This window comes from Sturnira hondurensis, unplaced genomic scaffold (genome assembly GCF_014824575.4).
Source record: "Sturnira hondurensis isolate 20B ecotype Veracruz unplaced genomic scaffold, ASM1482457v3 Scaffold0021632, whole genome shotgun sequence".
Classification (NCBI taxonomy): Eukaryota; Metazoa; Chordata; class Mammalia; order Chiroptera; family Phyllostomidae; genus Sturnira; species Sturnira hondurensis.
The window spans coordinates 2,527,486-2,547,537 of NW_028094263.1; the positions used below are offsets into that span (position 1 = coordinate 2,527,486).

Sequence of the window (20,052 nt, forward strand, 5' to 3'; positions counted from 1 at the left end):
CCCTTCCTAGAGCAATAGATTGATCGTTCTTCTCCTCTTCTCCCCCAAACCATGTCCCATGGCCCTCTGCAGCAGTCTTCCCCTCCAGGGAGTGTCCAGCCTCCTGTCTTGGGCTCAATGCCAGGGATAAATGAAGAGTTCCCATCTAGGTCATAAATTCTAAACTAAAAGGAAAAACTAGCACTTGGATGGGGTGTTTTGAGGCTTCAGATTATAAATAACTACATTTAAAAATTTAGTAATACCTGTCATCGCATTACATCTTAGTGTATATCTCATTAACACGTATGTGTATATATTACATGCATCATTTGCATAAATGTACTTATATCATCTCATTTTGTTGTCACAGCCACCACAAATTGTTCTCACTTCTGTTTTAGAGGTAAGAAAACCGAGGCTCAGGGGAGATGACTGACTTCCTAGTTAGGAAGTGGTAGGGCTGGGATCTGCATACCCCTTGGACTCCCAAGTCCACAGGCTTTGCTACCATGCCCAACTCCAAGGCAATGACTACTGTTTGGTTTGGTCACCACCTCTCAGAGGATACAATGAAAAAATGGATCTTCTGCCCCCAAAACACAGATCTGTATCCTCTCACAGATAATTTGCACTAAGCAAAATGATCCCACCTATGGACCATCGACCCCAGATAAACACCTCAGTGGTGATGGACTGACTGGCCTGTCCAGTCAGAAGGGGTGGAAGGGCTGTCCTCTCCACTGACCCTGAAGGGCTCCATGGGCTGCCAGCCACATCCCTAACCTTGCTGATCAGGATTTCCGAGCAATTCCAAGGCTGTCTGGAGCCCACCTGAAGGGAAATTCTTACTAGCCTCTTGGTAAAAACTAGGTTCCTGGAGCTTCGCAGGACAGAAAAGGCAACCACCTTCCCTGGGGGCTACTCCTTGACTACTGGAAGAGGGTGGTGACCTCGTAAGGACGTCAGCCTGACATCTCAGAGGTTACTGCGTGCCGTTTGCGCGAGTGTTACCAGTTAATCCACTGCTCCCTCGGTGATACCTGAGCTGCCTGTTCAACCTCAGTCCCATTTTTCTTTGGCCCTGAGATTCCTGGGCTCTGCCTCAGGTTGTTGATGGCTTGCTGAGACAACCTTGAGCTACTGAAGGGGAAGGGGCTGAGAGGGCAGGCATCAGATTATGGTAAACCAGTCGTTCTCAGCTGGGAGTGATTTTTGCTCTACAGCCAGGAGACATTTGTATCTATTTGGCAATTGGTCATCACTACTCGGGAAGGGGAGGATGTTACGCGCATCTAGTGGCTAAGTGGCCACGGATGGTGCTAGACATCAAATGATGCACAGGACAGCCCCACAACAATGAAGTACCTGGCCCCAAATGTGCCAGCGTTGAGAAATTTTGTGCCAGAAGACCATGGCCATGATTGCTGAAGGAATGTTAGATGGACTTGGGTTAGAATCATCGGTTTGCTGTACGATATTGAGCTTGTCACTAAACTTGCACAAAACTTGGGTGAGTCAGCAGTAATAAGAACACAGGTTCTGGAGTTTGGATCCCAGCTTTACTAACAGCCGTGTGACCTTCTCAGGATGCCTCGGCTCTCTGAGCCTCCCCATGTCCTTACCCATTAAATGACTTCATAGGCAGGTTGGAAGTTATTCATGGAAAGTACTTAGCAATGCGCCTGACAGAGAAGTGCTCAATGTTAGCTGACAGTCTTGTCTTTTCCTCTTCTACAGCGCATAGCTCTGTGCCCACATATTCCATAACATGCGGCACCGCTCACTATCATTTCCATTCTGCTGATGCTCCAGCTCCTTCCAGGTGGGGACCTTAGATTTCTGTGCTTCCCCTAAGACACGTAGGAGGATGCTTAGGACCTAAATACCTGATTGTCTTTTCATTGCATGTAAGTTAGCCCTGTTTGGGGTGGCTCAGTTGGCTGGCCATTGGCCTGTAGAGTGAAAAGTTGCTGGCTTGATGCCTGGTCAGGGCATATGCCTGGGTTACAGGCCATCTCTGGTCTGGCATGTGTGAGAGGCGACTGATAGATGTTTCTCTCTCTCTTTCTCCTTCCTGTCCCCTCTCTCACAGAGTAAATAAATAAGTCTTTGAAAAAAAATTAAAAATACATTGCACCCTGGCTGCTGTGGCTCAGTGGATTGAGCACCAGCCTGTGACCAAAGGGTTGCCAGTTCGAGTCTCAGTCGGGGAACGTGCTTGGGGTGTGGGACCAGGTCCCCAGTGGGGGGGGAGTGCAAACATGAGACAACCACACAGATGTTTCTCTCCCTTCCCCTCTGTCTGACAATAAATAAATAACCTTTAAAAAAATAACAATAAATTCCATATAAATTAAATCCATTCTTATTGACTCACACTTTTGTTGTTCTTAACACTAATAAGGAATATTCTGGGTTTCACTATTTCTCAGAAATGTTTGCAACAGGTTGAGGTGAAAGGTTTTCACAAGATGGGTTCCACTTAGTTATTACTCCTTTGGAGACCGTCTAATTTGAGCCGGACCACGTCTCCCAGCAACCTGACTCCATTCTGCCCGTTTTGCTCCTGCTAGGACTTAGAGAAGCAGCAGCTGTGGATGTATCAGCTTAGCTTCCTCTTACCTGGGTAATCAGTCCCACTTCAGCCAAACGGGAGAGCCTGCCAAGCTGAGACTTTTTTGATACCACAAGATGCTTGACAAAGCTCTCCAAGCAATTAGTTTGTTTCCCCCTCCCTTCTGCCTAAACACCCTTTTTATTCTGAGCAAAGCTACGATCGTACATTCTCCAAGAACAGAGACTATGTGCCTCATCTGCTTTATTCAAGAACACCTAGGGCCCTGGCCAGTGTGGCTCAGTTGGTTAAAGCATTGTCCTGAACACTAAAAGGTTGGGGGTTTGATTCTTGGGCAGGGCATGCACAGGACGCAACCAATCAATGTTTCTCTCTCTCTCTCTCAAATCAATAAACATACTTTACAAAATACAAAAAGATCCCCTGGGCACTCAAACAGGTGAATCAATAATGAAATATACACGTGAGGCCGAATGTAGGTGGGCAGAGGCCTCTCTCCACCTCTAAGCGCTTTACAACGTCTTTGGGACTAAGTTTCCATATCTGTGCCACTTCCATTGTGGGGCCAAGACTAAAACAGATGGGGCAACACAGTTAAAGGTTCAGGCTGGCCTGATGGGAAGTCCCCAACTCTGCCACTTACCAGCTCTGTGATAGCTGCCAGGTTATTTTGCTTCCCTAAGCCTCATCCTCCCATTCGCAAAAACAGTTCTAATCACCGTACTTCTAATTCATAACATTGCGGAGATAAAAACATAAAGCCCTTAGTACTGAGCCCCTAAGAAATGTCACACATTACTATACTAAATTGGAAGGGAAAAAGCACCAATTATCAGACAAGTTCATGCTCCCTCTGGGAGAGAAGGAGAACTGTCCAGGATCTTACAGGCATGACAGTGACCTTTCTCAGCCTCGAGGAGTTCCTAATCACCAATAACCCAACCCCACTTCCCTTGCCCCACCTCTCCACCAAGACCCTCTCCAAGGTCAAAGGACAGAGGCGCAGGCATATGGGTTTAGAGAAATGTTGTGTTTAATGGTAAAGCTTAGCATGTCCCAGCACCGGGCATGGCCTGGAGTCGGAGCAGCAGGGATGGGTAGGTGACTCCCATGGAGGCTCACATGGCGAAGAGGATGAGGAAGGCGACCATCAAACAGAAGAGCCCCATGGCCTCAGACAGGGCAAAGCCCAGAATGGCATAGGAGAACAGCTGCTGCTTGAGAGACGGGTTCCTGCCAGGGACAGAGATGGATGGAGAGGAAGGGGTGAGGACACGGGCTGGGGGCGGACTCAGGTAGGTTAGGTGAGTGGGGAGTGCTAACACCAGAGGGCCTAGCCTGCATGTATCCTGGGGGTTTGGCCAGACAAGCAGAGTACCAACATGGTAAGTTTAAGTGAGCCAGGTTGGAAGCATGTTTAAATTCTCATTCAGACAATTCTGCTCTTCTCCGGAGAAAACAGGAGAGAGGTGCAACAAACCGGAAGCCACAGGGATCTTCTCTTGCCAAGGCTTCCCCCAAACAGGGTATTTATGGTGAGAGAGACTCTAGAGCACCCCCAAACTCACCTGGCATAGCCAATGATCAAACTGCCGAACACTGTTCCAATTCCAGCCCCTGAACCAGCCACACCCACTGTGGCAGCCCCAGCACCAATAAACTTGGCTGCTGTGTCAATGTCCCGGGAGACAACACTGGTCTGGAACTCCCGTCTGGCCACCAGGAGTGGGGAGCTGCTGTAGGAAGGCTAGAAGGACAGAGAGAGGGGGACGTAAGGAAAGAGAGGAAGAGATAAAGGAGAGAGTGAGGCACAAGGACGGTGTCTGACTCTACTCCCTTTACCCCACCCACCCGAGCTCTGAAACTGCTGGCACACTGCCTGGCAAGTACAGAATGCTCAGACTGCAGGGCATGCTGGGCATTACTCTCAGGGTAACCTCACTGTTGTAAGTTTCTCCCCTACAATGCTCACCTCGGGGCTGTAGGGTGCTATTAAAGCACCACAGATTCTCTAACTCTCCTTCCACTTTGGCCTAAAGGCAACACAATTAACTTGAAGGACCTCTGCCTGAGGAAGTTCATAAGTGAGCCCATACTACTTTACCTGTTCAGATGGGATCTCTGGCCTACTCAGGAAGGAGGCAGACAGAGGCCTGATTAGACCCCTGGTACAACAGCGGATCTGTAAAATCAGAAAGACACATCCCCCAAATCAGACAAAGAAAAAACAAACGAACCTGAATGCTGAGCTTCTGTCAAGAAGGACTGCAAATATTAGGAACAGGAAAAGTCCAATGTACTTCAAGATCAATTTATATATTCCTGTTTCTACCAACTATGCCTGCACCAAACACAGCTGCCCTGAGGCCCTGGTGTTGTCGCCAGCAGCAACCTTCTCATTTAAAAGTGGGTACCAAAGTTCACTTCTATGGGCACAGCCCTGATCAGTATCCCAGAATGCAGCAAAAGCCCACTAATATCAAACCAGGTTCAGGAAGGTTTTGTACCCAGATTACCAAAGGAATCAGAAGGGGGAGATCTCATTTTGCTAAAATGGTACTCATTGTTATATATTCTGAATGGAGTGGACCAGTAAACCTGGAGAGGCTCCTGAAACAGACATCTAGGCAGAGCCCTTTGTAACATGGCTTTCTTGATATATTTGCATGGGCTCCACTCTCATTCCCAGAACCTGTACAGCCAGGGCATCAGTACTTTTCAAGGATCTCCAGTTGATTCTAATGTTCAGCCAAGAGAGAGAATCACTGTTACTAGTGGGCTGTCTTACAAACAGAGGGTAAACGTCAGATCCGGACTCTGACCACATTCCCAGGCCAAGATACTTTGGTTCACATATCCAAATAAGCAGGGTTTAACTGCTTCACATCCTATAATCTCCCCAAAGAGCCAACCTTATCAGGATGCCAAGATTCCCTCAGTTCATTCATGAAACAATGATGGCTCCCACTCCTGGCACTACAGAGCACCCCGGAGCCGCAGCTTACCAGAGCCGGAGAAATGAGTAGAGCCCCAGTGGTCTGCATTTTTTCAGTCTGCAGAGGAAAACAGAAAATTCCATTGACAGTCTGCTTATTTCCTTATAGTGGCGACCTTCGTTCGTCCCTTTCACCCTCGCCCGTCCTCCCTGGACCACGCTCTTCCTAGCACCGTGCCCAGCATTAGAGGTCAGAGGGACAACACGAACTCCCGGGTCCACCACTTTGTGTGAGACGGATCTGCAAAGGAAGGTCATGGAGATCGGAAGTAGAGGCAGGAAGCCTGAGCCCCAGGAGGGAAATGTAGCGAAAGAGGATGGTCTCCGAGGAAGACTGGAGGCCAACACTGGGCAGGTGCTGTGCAGGGTCCCGTTCGTTCATTTTACACAGCCTCAGGCGTACAGTAAGTCGTCCATTACCGTTGGTAATTAACTAATAGTTAAGGCTACAGATGCCCATCATCTCTCCCGGCCCTAGGGGTAAATGCCCCTCCACACAGCCCAACCCACATCCTTGTGAACCGCGGGTTTGCGGCCCCAAGTCACCTGCACTCCCACTGCCCTGCTGCCCTTGCTCAGACCACGGTGCTCGCCCCGCTCAAGGTGACTGACTCACGTCCCAGCTTTAGCTCTGGGTTTCAGGGCTCAGCTCCCCCACCCACGTGTCCCGGGGTCCCCCCACTCTCATTGGCCGCAATCTCTCTGCCTCTCCATTGGTTGACATGCTCAATTTCTCCTTTCTTATTGGTTTTTCACAGCTTCTTCCTCTCTCTCCACAGGAGCTTCGTGGCATTTCCCGCCTCCCTGCGAGTGAGGGCGGGGTTTTCCCCAAGGTGTGGCTTCCGATTGGTTGATCCCTGAAACGCTAGATCATAGAGTCGGCGGGATCAGAAGTTCCGTAACCTCCCGCAGAAAATGGCGGCTAAGGTGGAAGCTGTACAAAAAGGCGTGAAAGAGATGACCAGACGCCTTACGCAGACAGACACATGACCTTGGACCCGAGACTTCATTCGGGCTCTCGGGCCTTTAGCGAATTGCATATTGGGATTTGTAGTCAGGTCGTAGGTCCCAAGGACAGCTGAGATCCCGCGAGACGTTATTCCAGAGGCTGGGGAACCTGAAGCCTTTGCTGCAATTCCCGCGATGGTGATGTGTGGGAACCTTGCTTCCGTCGTGAGGGAAAAAAGGCAGCCCGCTGGCCGTGAAAGTTCACTGGTGGGCGAGCGCGCCATTGTGGACCTCTGCTGGCGTTTAGCAGTCATGCATTAGCAACTAGGTGTTTTGTTTTTTAAGATTTTGTTTATTTATCTTTAGGGAGAGGGAGGGAGAAGGAAAGAAACATCAAAGTGTGGTTGCCTCTGGCGCACCCCCCACTGGGAACCTGGCCGGCAACCCAAGCATTTGCTCTAACTGGGAATTGAACCGGCAACTCTTTGGTCTTCAGGCTGGCACTCAATCCACTGAGCCACAATAGCCAGGGCTAATTTTTTATTTTTATTTTATTGTAAAAGCGATTGTTCTAAGGATGAAACAGCACCCTGATAGAAAAATGAGCAAAGGATGAGAATAAACAATCCACTAAACTATTAGAAATTGAAGGATAGAATGTCCAATTTCACTAATCAAATAAATAGAAGTTTAAGCCAACATTTTGCAGTTATCAAGAGCAGATTTCCTTTTATTAATGTAAGCCAGGCACTCCTATGCTGCTAATGAGAGTATGAAATAGAAAACATTTCTTGAAAGCGGTCTGGCAATACTCATTGAAAGACTTTGAATGGTCCATTCTCTTTGATCCAGAAATTCTTGAGGAATTGAGAGCTTTTAAACTATTTATTTATTTACTTTCATTGCTGCTAGTGAGGGAGAAAGAAACATCCATTGATCACCTTCTTGTATGTGCCCCAAGTTGGGGGTAGGGTATAAACAGCAACCTGGATGGAATGGAACTTGTGACCTTTTGGTCTGTAGGATGAAGCTCCAACCAACTGATCAAAAGAAAAAATAAACAAATGGGATTATATCACCTAAAAAGTTTTTGCATAGCAGGGGAAACCATCAAAAAAACTGAGACAACCTACTAAATGGGAGAACACATTGACCAAGGATACATCTAATAACGGGTTAATATTTAAAATTTGTAAAGAACTACTCAACACCAAAAAAACAAATAATCCAATTTAGAAAATGAGCAGAGGATCTGACAGACACTTTTTCAAGGGGGACATACAGAAGGCCAGTAGACATGAAAAGATGCTCAACTCCACTAATTGGAGAGATGCAAATTAAAAGCACAATGAGGTATCGCCTCATATCTGTCAGAATGGTTATCATCAGTAAATCCACAAATGGCAAGTGTTGGTGAGGATGTGGAGAAAAGGGAACCCTGGTGCACTGTTGGTGGAAATGAAGACTGGTGCAGCCACTGTGGGAAGCAGTCTGGAGTTTCCCCAAAAGATTAAAAACGAACCTGCTTTACTGTCCAGTGATTCCACTCCTAGGGATTTATCTGAAGAAACCCAAAACATTAATTCAAAAGTATATACGCACCTCTGTGTTCATTGCAGCGTTATTTACAATAGCCAAGCTATGGAAGCAACCCAAGTGTCCATCAATAAATAAGTAGATTAAAAAGCTGTGGTACATAGAATGGAATATTGACCATAAAAGGTACAATGGAATATTGGCCATAAAAGGTATTAATTCTTACCATTTGTGACAGCATGGAAGGATATTATGCTCAGTGAAATGAGTCAGAGAAAGACAAATGCCATATGATTTCACTTATATGTAGAATCTAAAGGACAAAATAAGCAAACAAAATTTATTTATTTTTTAATTCTTTTTAAAAGATTTAAAAAAATATATATTTTATTGATTATGCCATTACAGTTGTCCCATTCCCCCTTCACTCCCCTCCACCCTGCACACCCCTCCCCCACCATTCCCCCCCTTTCCTTCATGTCCATGAGTCACAAGTTCTTTAGATTCTGTATTTCCCATAGTATTCCTGCCCCCCCATCTATTTTTTACCTACCGTCTATGCTACCTATTCTCTGTACCTTCTCCCCCCTTCTCCTCCTCCCACTCCCCTGTTGCCAACCCTCCATGTGATCTCCATTTCTATGTTTCCACTCCTGATCTAGCTGTCCTCTTAGTTTGCTTTTGTTTTAGGTGTGGTTGTTAATAACTGTAAGTTTGCTGTCCTTTCACTGTTCATATTTTTTATCTTCTTTTTCTTAGATAAGCCCCTTTAACATTTCATATAATAAGAACTTGGTGATGATGAACACTTTGAATTTGACCTTATCTGAGAAGCACTTTATCTGTCCTTCCATACTAAATGAAAGCTTTGCTGGATAGAGCAATCTTGGCTGTAGGTTTTTTGATTTCATGACTTGGAATATTTCTGTCCAGCCCCTTTTTGCCTGTAAGGCTTCTTTTGAGAAATCCGCTGACAGTCTGATGGGTACTCCTTTGTAGGTGACTGTCCCCTTATCTCTTGCTGCTTCTAGAATTCTCTCCTTCATTTTAATCTTGGCTAATGTAATTATGATGTGCCTTGGTGTGTTCCTTCTTGGGTCCAACTTCTTTGGGACTCTCTGAGCTTCCTGGATTTCCTGGAAGTCTATTTCCTTTGTCAGATTTGGGAAGTTCTCCTTTATTACTTGTTCAAATAAATTTTCCACTTGTTGCTCTTCCTCTTCCCCTTCTGGTATCCTTATAATTTGGATGTTGGAATGTTTAAAGATGTTCTGAAGGTTCCTAAGCCTCTCCTCATTTTTTGAATTCTTGTTTCTTCCTTCTTTTCTGTTTGGGCATTTCTTTCTTCTGGTCCATCCCCTTGATTTGAGTTCCAGTTTCCTTTCCATCACTATTGGTTTCCTGTGCATTTTCCTTCATTTCAATCAGTTTAGCCTCCATATGTTCCTCTAATTTGTGGCTAAAATTGACCATTCTGTGAGCATCCTGATCACCAGTATTTTGAACTGTGCATCTGAAAGGTTGGCTATTTCTTGGTCACTTAGAACTATAGTCTCTGTTCTATAGTTCTTGAGTCATAATGTTTGATCTGTTCGCACCTGTTATGTATGAGGGGCAGAGCCTTGTCAGGGTCGGGTGACCCAGTGGCTGGGTTGTGACTCGGTCTGGCTGAGTGGTTCATTGTTGTTGGACTTCTGTACAGTTCAATTTTCACTGTTTTGGCTGCATTTTTTTTTCTAAAACTTCTATTTATTCTTTAAATTTAGTTGTGGGAGGGGGCACAGTGTTTCCACCTATGCCTCCATCTTGGCCAGAAGTCTAAGCAAACAAAATTTAAACAGATGTATAGATACAGAGAAGGAACTGGATGGTGGTTGCCAGAGGGGAGGTGGGGTTGGGGCACTGGGTGAAAGACTTGAAGGAACCAAGAAGAACAAATTGGTAGTTACAAAATAGTGATGCGGAAGTAAGACATGGGGAATATAGTCAATAAGGTTGTGATAACTATGTATGGTGTCAGTTGGGGGTACTGGAGTTATCGAGGGAAACACTGCGTAAAGTATATGCTTGTTGAACCGCTAAGCTGCACTCTCAAAACCAATATGTAATGAAAAATAAATAAGTAAATCTAAAAAATTTCATCCTTACAAAAACTCTTTAAGTATTATTATCCCATTTTACACAGAGCCTTTAATAGGCTCTCTTTCTCTAGTTTGGCATATTGGGTAAGAGAAAAAGTGAGTATTTGAACCCAGGACTGTCTGGGTAGGTCAGGTTAGAGTATTGTCCCAGTATACCAAAGTCGTGGGTTCGATCCCTGGTCAGGGCACATACAAGAATCAACCAATGAATGCATAAATAAGTGGAACAGCAAATTGGTCTTTCTTTCTAAAATATAGGCCAGACAGCCCCAAGTGGTGTGTCTCAGTGGACTGAGTGCTGGCCTTCGAACCAAAGGGTCACTGGTTTGATTACCAGTTGGGGCACTTGCCTGGGTTGCCAGCCAGGTCCCCAGTAGGGGGTTGGGGCATGTGAGAGGCAACCACACATTGGTATTTCTCTCCTCTTTCTCTGTCCCTTCCCCTCTCTCTAAAAAATAAAGTCTTTAAAAATAAATAAATAAATAAAATAAAAACCAGACACATGTTAGTGGTTGGTGAGTTTTGTTTCTGTTGCTGCTCTAGGACAAATTACACTTTCACGTGGACCATTCCTGATTTTGTCTACAAGTATGATTTTTTTTTTTCCACACACAGATTTGTCACACAGTTCTACTCAGCACGCATTCAAAGGTGCCAGATTTATCCTGCGTCCTACTGGAAATCAGACTGAGACTAGTGTCGTGTGTAGAATGTGAGTTTTGGAGTTAAGTCATCAGGATTCGATTCCTGCCACGGCCACTGCCACTTACTACTACTGTTTGATTTGGGGCATTGCCTCTCTAAGGCTTCTTCACCTGTAAAGAGGCGAAATCCCCTTTTCAACACGATTGCTACGAGGAGTAAATGAGAAGTGCTCTGTTGACGTATGCTCTGTATGTGGAACTGCTCTGTTGACGACAGAGGCAGAAAGTACTGGGACACCAGGAGAGCCTGTGAGCAGTGGTGGCAGCTGAGAAGCCTCGGGTCTCGACGTGACATCTTGAGGATTACGACAGCTCCGGGAATTCTGAGAAAATTCCTGAGCAGAAGACATTCGCCTTGGGCGAAGGAGGCGAAGGACACATTTCTGGGTAATTAGCCAGCAGTTCCTGCTTTCCAAAGGCATTTCTGATTCTTTTCAAAATCCACCTCGTCCACCTGGCATCTTATCTCAAATCCTCTCTTTTCATTCAAGCCCAGTTCCTCACTGTTTCTTCAGAAACTCAATAAACATTCTTGAGCACTTAGCAGTTGCAAGCACTGTACCTGGTGCTGGGAGTACTTTGCGTACACAGAGGAGTAAGACCAGTCTCAGCCTAAATCAACTCAAAATTAGCAAGCAAATAACTGTGTGAACAAACAATTAAAACTATCATGTTAATGAACATCACAAAACTACCTGTAAAATACAAAGAAGGGAAGGACTAACTCTGTTCGGAGAGAGCCTAAGAAAGCTTTTTGAAAAAAACGATTTCTGGGCTTAGTTTTGAGGGTAAATATCAGTCAGCTAGACCCATTAAGGGGGAGGGTGAGAATGGGTGAGGCTACTCCAGGCAGAGCGAACATGCGTAAAACAGGGAGGGGAGTTGGTGTCTCCAATGCTGGACCCACCAGCCATGGCCAGGGGACAGCACAAATGTGACTGCTACACTTCCATTTCTGGCAATATGGCTAGACTAAACATCCCAAAAATCCTCCTGCTATTCCACCTAAAAACGCTACATAAAATATCACAAACATTTTTAAGTACATAGGTTTGTTTTTGACAGCTAAAGGAAATGCATTCTATATTATTATATTCAAGTCACCAATTTCCCACAGCCTAGAACAACACTTCCTTTGCCTGAAGACCCAGCTGGTGGTAATTCATTCTGTAGCACTAATAGTTACAAACATAAAAGGAGGGTGTTTTTTTTTTTTTAGGGGGAAGGAGGGAAAGGGAAAGAGAAATGATTCTTAATGACAAATCCTAGTTTTTAAATGCATAACTGAGCTCACAAGAAAGTAAGGAAAGTCCTTAGGGAGCCAAAACAGAGAACATAAAACCAGAGCAGTAATTGCGGAATACTGAACGGAAGCCACTATGGCTGGGAACATGGTAGAACAGAGAAAGGTCAGACACAGAAAGCTTGCATGGCTTGAGTTTCAATTCACCGTAGGGATGGAAAGGTTTGGGGCTTGTTAAGGTAGGGCGATGGAAGTGAAATATCCTTTTGGTTCAAGGTCAAACAAAGAATCAGTGTAGATGGAGAAGTCCAAGGAGGGAGCTTTGGGAACTCCGGCGAAAGAGGTCAGGTCAATGAGAGGAACTAACAAAGGAGAATGAGAAGGAATGGCTAGTGAAGTAGAAGGATAATTAAGGCAACATGGTGTCTTGAAAGTCAAATGAAGTGTTTCAAAGAGGAGTGAGTGATCAACTGTCTCAAATGCTGCTGATAGGTCAAGTCAGGTGAAAACTACACTTGCCCCTTGATGGAGCGACCTGGAGGTCACCTGTGAATATCAGTTTTGTGTGTTGGCGGGAGTACAAGCCGGTTAGAGTGGGTTTAAGCATAGTTATTTGCTATCATTTTATCCGGCTCTTTAACTGAACTTACTTTGAAAATTGGCAATGGAAGGAAAATATACAAGCACTTATCTTGCCTTTATAGTAGGAACTGTATTTTAGGATGATCAAATAAATTCGGTTGATAAGGAAAAAACTTACTGAAAGATCTAGAATTTGAACACCATCATTGTGCAAACCCTATGAAATGACTGATTCAGGCAAGGATTGTTAGTTGGCTTAAACCCATCAGGACAGTGAGCAGGCAGGGATCTGACATTCTTTCTGGGCTCGAGAGGGAAACGTAATTCATCCTGAGGGGATTAGGCTCTCCTCACCCTGAACCAGAAGCCAATAGTTCTGTCACCGCAGGTGTGTCACCAGCTAAGGTATTTTATGATGAGGCAGAATGTGAGGTGTACAACACCATCTGTCATATACCTATCTCATCAAAGCAATTTAACTTGGAACCATTAATCCTCCAGATCTGACTTTCAGTTTAGGAGAAATTCAGGTTATAAAGGGACAAGCTAAACAGTACCAGGAGGGAGCACCAGACAAATTAAAAAAATAGGATGTCTGGTCTAGTCCCTTCAACAAGTTAGTGTCATGAAAAAAGGAGATTTCACTAGAAGACCAGATGCAACAGGTAGCCATTGGTCAGATACTGGTATGGACAAATCAGTTATAAAGGGCATTTGGGGGATAATTGGGAAAATTTGCTTATAGTCTATGTATTTAGTGAGATGAAAAATTTCCAATTTGGAAAGGTAGAGGTGAATAAATGATATAAAGAGGTTATAAAATGGTATGTATAATATAATCTCATGTTGATTTAAAAAAACATACATTTATATATACATATATACACACAAAAGATCCAGTTATTACTGTAATTTTACTAAGTTATTAACATTGAAGCTCTCAGTGTGGAGAGAATATGATGTTTTCATTTTATTTTTTTGCTTATCAATATTTTCTAATGTTCTATATGCTTGTTATTTCTTCTGAAATATAAGTTTATTTATTCATTTTGATATTTAAATGTTTTAAAATTGAATTCATTGGGCTGACACTGGTTAAAGAATTCTGTAGGTTTCAAGGGCACAACTCAATAAAATGCACATCTGCGCGTGCGGCATTGCATGGTCACCATTCGACGCCGAGTTTCTTTTCATACCCATGTCACCATTGTCCTCCTTTTACCCTCCTCCACCTGCTCTCACGCACTTCCCCTCTGTTAACCGCCATGCTGCTGTCTGTCTATAAGTTTCTTTTCCTTTTTGCTTTGTCTTCATCCCTTCACCTTTTCCACCCAGTCCCCCAAACTCCTCCCCTTGGACAACTGTCATTCCAATCTCTGTCTCTGAGTCTGTTTCTATAAAATAGGTTATCTAAAAACATAATGTAAAACAGGGAATAAAACACTAAGAATGAGAAAAATAAGAGAACGGGAGGGGGGAACTAAATGTTATTCTTTTGAGAGTTTTTCTGGAAAGGGGAACAAAGAATTGCTGAAGGAGGAAGTGGGGTCAAGTGAATTTTTCTTGACAATAGAAAAATAGCAACATGGTTTTATTCAGATTGGAATAACCCAACAGAGATGGGAAAAAAACTGATGAAAAGAAAAGGAGGACTTCTGAAGCCGTACTTTTAAGTAGGGAAGAGTGGTTGGCCCTATAACTATATTAATATGAGGCACAATATCCTTTTTTTAAAAGATTTTATTTATTTATCCTTAGAGGGGAAGGGAAGGAGAGAAGGAGAGAAACATCAATGTATGGTTGCCTCTCTGAGTCCCCTGCTGGGAACTGGCCTGCAACCCAGGCATGTGCCCTGACTGGGAATCGAACCGCAATCGGGTGGTTCTCAGGCCCGTGCTCAGTCCACTGAGCCACACCAGTCAGGGCGGCACAATATCCTTTAAAGCCAAAATAAAACTGCTACAGAAAAGAGGCTTATACATACATTAATAGAGGGTTCGATTCATGAGGAAACTACATTTCTAAGCTGTATGCATCTAACAACATGCATGTAAAACAAAAGTTGACAGAATTATAAGGAGAGACTCAGAAATTCACCCCCATGATGGGAGATTTAACACACCTTTGTCAGTAACTGACAGATTTAAAAGACCAATAATTAACTAGGATGTAGAAGATTTGACCAACACAATTAACTACCTGTATTTATTGAACTTATATAGAACTCTGCACTCAGCCTTAGAGTACACATTCTTTTCAAGCACACGTGGAACACTTACAAAATTGATCATTTACTAAGTCACAGGACAAGATTCAATAAATACTAAAGAATCAATATCACACAGACCACAATCCACAATCTCTGACTACAGTGAAACTAAATAAGAAATCAACACAGGACTTCTGGCCAAGATGGCGGTGTAGGTAGACACACTGCGCCTCCTCACACAACCAAAAGACAGACAACAACAATTTAAAAAAGAAAACCAACCAGAACTGACAGAAAACCAAACTGTATGGAAGTCCGACAACCAAGGAGTTAAAGAAGAAACACTCACCCAGACCGGTAGGAGGGGCGGAGATGGGCAGCTGGGTGGAGAGGACTCTAGGCAAGATGGTGGCTGGTGGACTGGGGCGGGCAAGGCAACGGCTGGTGGAGCGGGTCGTCCTACATTTGCGTGCAGATAAACCAGGAGGGACAACTGGGGTGTGGGACAGACCCTGAACCCCAGGGAAATAAAGCCTCAAAACTTCTGGCTGTAAAAACCTGTGGGGTTTGAGGCGGTGGGAGAAACTCCCAGCCTCACAGGAGAGATCATTGGTAAGACCCACAGGGTCCCAGGATGTATACAAAACCACCCGCCCAGGAATCAGCACCAGAAGGGCCCAATTTGATTGTGGGCAGTGGCAGAAGTGACTAAAAACCGGTGGAGAGCCAAGCAAGCGCCATTGTTCCCGCTCAGACCCCTTCCCCACATACAGCATCACAACACAGCGATGGGGGTTGCCCTGCCCTGGCGAATACTTAAGGCTCCACCCCTTACTACATAACAGGTGCAGGGAAACAAACAAGCAAACAAAAAAGAAGCTCAATTGAAAGAATAGATCAAAGCTCCAGAAAAAGTACAGCTATGTGACAAAGAGATAGCCAACCTATCAGATGCACAGTTCAAAACACTGGTAATCAGGATGCTCACAAAATTGGTTGAATATGGCCACAAAATAGAGGAAAGAGTGAAGGCTATGAAAAGTGAAATAAAGGAAAATGTAGAGAACCAACAATGACAGGAAGGAAACTGCGACTCATATGAATGGAGTGGACCAGAAGGAAGAAAGAAACATTTGACCAGAGCAGAATGAAGAAACAAGAATTCAAAAAAGATGAGAGGATTAGGAACCTCCAGGACAACTTTAAACATTCCAACATCCCAACCATAGGGGTGCCAGAAGGAGAAGAGGAAGAGCAAGAAGTTGAAAACTTATTTGAACAAATAATGAAGGAGAACTTCCCCAGTCTGGCAAAGGAAATAGACTTTCCAGAAGTCCAGGAAGCTCAGAGAGTCCCAAAGAAGTTGGACCCAAAGAGGAACACACCAAGGCACATTATAATTACATCACCTAAGATTAAGGATAAGGAGAGAATCTTTTTTTTTCCTTGTTTATTTCTGTATTTTTTCCAACTCTTGAATTGGATGTTCATTTATTTTCACTATGAATTCTGTGCCCTTCTTTAGCGAAATCAAACAAGCATCTACGTGTAGTGCTTTTAGTATCTTTACTTTCTAGATATTCTGCAATTTCGATTTTGACCTCCTGTTTCTCCCAATAGTCTTCAAAAGCTCAAGTGGATTTACATATTTTAGTTTAGCTATTTAATTTTAGCTTTTTCTTCATTTTTTTGAGAACACGAGAGAATTTTGTATTCTGCTTTCCACCGCATTTGACTTTTACCGCGTGACTTCTTCGCTTCTTCCCTGCAGCTCTAATGATAACAATCACCTGGGAGGTTCTCCCACGTGAAGCCTAACCAGAGGGAAAGCAGGGGTGAGAAGAAAGGACGTTCGGAAACCCGGGGTCCCCAAAGTGGCGGAGGACCGGGCAACGCCTCCACGAGTAGAGGATAAGGAGAGAATCTTAAAAGCAGCAAGAGGAAAGGAGACAGTTACCTACAAAGGAGTTCTCATAAGACTGTCAGCTGATTTCTCAAAAGAAATCTTACAGGCAAGAAGGGGCTGGAAAGAAGTATTCCAAGTCATGAAATCCAAAGACCTACAGCCAAGATTGCTCTATCCAGCAAAGCTTTCATTTAGAATGAAAGGGCAGATAAAGGGCTTCTCAGATAAGGTCCAGTTAGAGGAGTTTATCATCACCAAGCCCTTATTATATGAAATGTTAAAGAGACTTACCTAAGTAAAAGAAGATCAAAACTATGAACAGTAAAATGATAACAAACTCATAGCTATGAACAACCATATATTAAAAAAAAAACAACCCAAAACAAAAGCAAACTAAGCAAACAACTAGAACAGGACCAGGACCACAGAAATGGAGATCACATGGAGAGTTAGCAGTAGGGGCTGGGGAGAGGTAGAATGGAGAGAAAGGTGTAGGGAATAAGCAGCAAAAATGGTAGGTAGAAAATAGACAGGGGGGGCGGTTAAGAATGGTGTAGGAAATGTAGAAGCCAAAGAACTTATAGATATGACCCATGGACATGAACTTGTAACAGTGGGGAGTGTGAGTAGGAGGAGGTAAGCAGGGTGGAGGGGAATAAAGAGGGGGAAAAAACAAAATTTGGGAGAATAGCACAATAAAATTATTTGATATTTTAAAAAAAAGAAATCAAAACATTAAAAACCATGACTTTAGACAAAAAGAAAAAGGAAAAAAGAAAAAAACTTTTCCAATGTGACTGCCGGAATCTACACCAAGAACTGAGGGACAGTGTCCTGAGAAGGGGCAGTGAAGGCTCATAGCCAGGCAGGCACCCAAAAGGTCTCCCAGCCTCATGTGCACTCTAGGCCACATTGTTCAGCACGCGTGTACAGCACAACTGCATGCACACACAGACACAAACAGACTTTTCTCCCACTATGGCCTAAGATTACCCCCACCAAGCATAACCCAGCCACCTCAAGGGCAACCACGACTTCTTTCCTTGTCAAAGGTGAATCATCCTCCCTGGCCGGTGTGGCTTTAGTGGACTGAGTGCTGTTGAGGTCCAGCTGCAGCAGGGTCCAGGGATCCCTGAAAGGTGGGCAAGGCGTCGGCGATGGGTAACAGACGACAGCACGCCTCAAAGGACAGTGAAGCTCTGTTCCGTTTATTGCAAGTACAAGCAGGTTTTTATATTTTTATTTTTGGTAGTGATTAATATTTGCAGGTGCATAGCATGATCAGTTAAGCAGAAAAAAATCAATACAAAGGTAACCAGGAAAAGTACGAAAGTTCCCATAGTTTCAGTTATGTTAAACAAAAGTTATTCTGACCAGGAGAACCATTAATCAGACAATTTGAAATAGCCCTTTGTACACAGTTTGAATATCTTATTGTTTATTAAAGGTCTTAGAATTCGACATGGGGCAAAAGGATATGCTAGATTGAGCAGAGGTTAGGAAACTCATAAGCCTTTGTGATGTCTAACTTAGCTATCTATCTTGCTGTCTAAAATATTTCTCTATATACTATAAACTCTGTCTGTCTAGTAACTGTTTTCTACATGCTTAATAGCTAACTAGCTTCTCCTGTTTCTTTGCCTGTCTAATTCTAATAGATATATATCCCTATTCAAGGTAAAGGAGGGGCTGTTATTCCAACAACTTTAGACATTCAGGGGCTGTTTCATTAGAGGGGATTTGCCTTGGGACTTACTTAAGGGGGCTGCCTTGGGTATTCCAGGCCCCCTACCAGCTGATATCATCTAATCCTGCAGTTGCTTAATCAGGTCTGGGAAGGAAGTGTTATTTCCCCTGAATTCACTGGACATCATGGGCCCTTTCTCCTTTTGGGTCTCAGAGGAGGTGTTATTTTGGGGAAAGGCCAAGGTGATATTGTTCTCAGCCTGACCTAGTTGCTGGTTAGCTCTGAGAATGGTCAGCATTTCTAGGAAATTCCAAATTATCAGAAAGGTAAAGGTTAGAACACCAAGAGACAGCAAGATTAAAATCAACACCACATATCTATTCATGCCACGTCCGCCAGGCTGGAACACACTTCTTTGAAGTCGTCCTCCCCATGTTCGGACTTTGTCAGACAGCATGGTGGGCGGAGCCGGACGTGGCATCGTGCTGGCCTGTGAACCAAAGGGTTGTCAGTTTGATTCCTAGTCAGGCCACATGCCTGGGCTGCAGGCCAGGTCCCCAGTAGGGGGCGTGCTAGAGACAACCATACATTGCTGTTTCACTCTCTCTCCCCCTCCCTTCCCCATCTCTCTAAAAAGAAATAAATAAAATCTTAAAAATAAATAAATAAACTATTTTTAAAGTGTCAAACAATATAATATATGTCTTAAATCAATTTTGCATCTCTCAGCATTTTGCTTACTAAGGATGTTCATGAAATTTTCTTGAGTTTCTCCAACCCCGAAGTATTTCTAAACCACCATGCTCATAGTAGCATCAATTATACAGTACATTTCCTTCTATTTTACTGACCATAACAAAGTCCCAATTTTAGTTCTAACTAGCAGTACCTACAAGTAGTCAGTACTCACATAAAACAGTGGGAAAGAAAAAAGAATGGCAAACACTATTGCTACTCCAAGCTCTCTCGGACAAGTCTACACTAGAATCAGCAGATCTCACAGGCACCATTGGGTAACTGCTTCCTGGGCAGTGAAGTGAGTGCCCTGGTCTTTGGCATTAAAGTGCTTGGAGGACTTCCCTCGTATAAGCAGCACCCTTCGGGAATGCTCCGAAGAAGACAGGTAGAATCTCCAGTTGGGAGCTGCGCAGGCTGAGCCATCCTCTTCCTACTACTGCTGTGTTCTTTTATGGGGTTTGGGACTGAGTCTGCCTTCAGCATTAGATTAAGAAAGTGCGGGGCTTCTGTTGGCCAGCATTTTATATTTTTTTCTGGTGCTACAGTTCCCGTAACACCCCAGCAGCCTGAGCATTTCATTTGGGAGGTCTCTGCTAAAGAGCTCAGAGTAGGGATTTTGTCTTTGAGGATTGTCCAGGCCCAATGGAAAGCCTTAGCCTCAGGGCACGACGGTGAGTAATGAGGGGTGATGGGAGCCTTCCTCCTCTTATCTGCCTTGGAAGTTAAACTCTGCAACCTTGCATTCCACAGCTACGGGAAGCTCGTTTAAAACGGGAGGCAATTTCACCTTTGTCCTTGTGCGACAG

The 20,052-nt window shown here is 44.1% G+C and overlaps 1 protein-coding gene across 2 annotated transcripts; it reads right to left on the minus strand.

Annotated features, from left to right (window-relative positions):
- Positions 1-3,568: 3,568 nt before the first annotated feature.
- ATP5MC1 (ATP synthase membrane subunit c locus 1) lies at positions 3,569-6,202 on the minus strand. 2 transcript variants are annotated; one of them, XM_037033471.1, is made up of 5 exons: positions 6,169-6,202; positions 5,563-5,610; positions 4,662-4,739; positions 4,126-4,304; positions 3,569-3,790 (listed from the first exon to the last, which is right to left on the minus strand). In XM_037033471.1, exons 2-5 carry the CDS (start codon positions 5,599-5,601, stop codon positions 3,676-3,678), a joined length of 411 nt encoding a protein of 136 aa, XP_036889366.1. In that variant the 5' UTR covers positions 5,602-5,610; positions 6,169-6,202; the 3' UTR covers positions 3,569-3,675. The 2 variants fall into 2 exon arrangements, with proteins under 2 accessions (XP_036889366.1, XP_036889364.1); XM_037033469.1 differs by having other exon boundaries at positions 6,099-6,185.
- Positions 6,203-20,052: the final 13,850 nt, after the last annotated feature.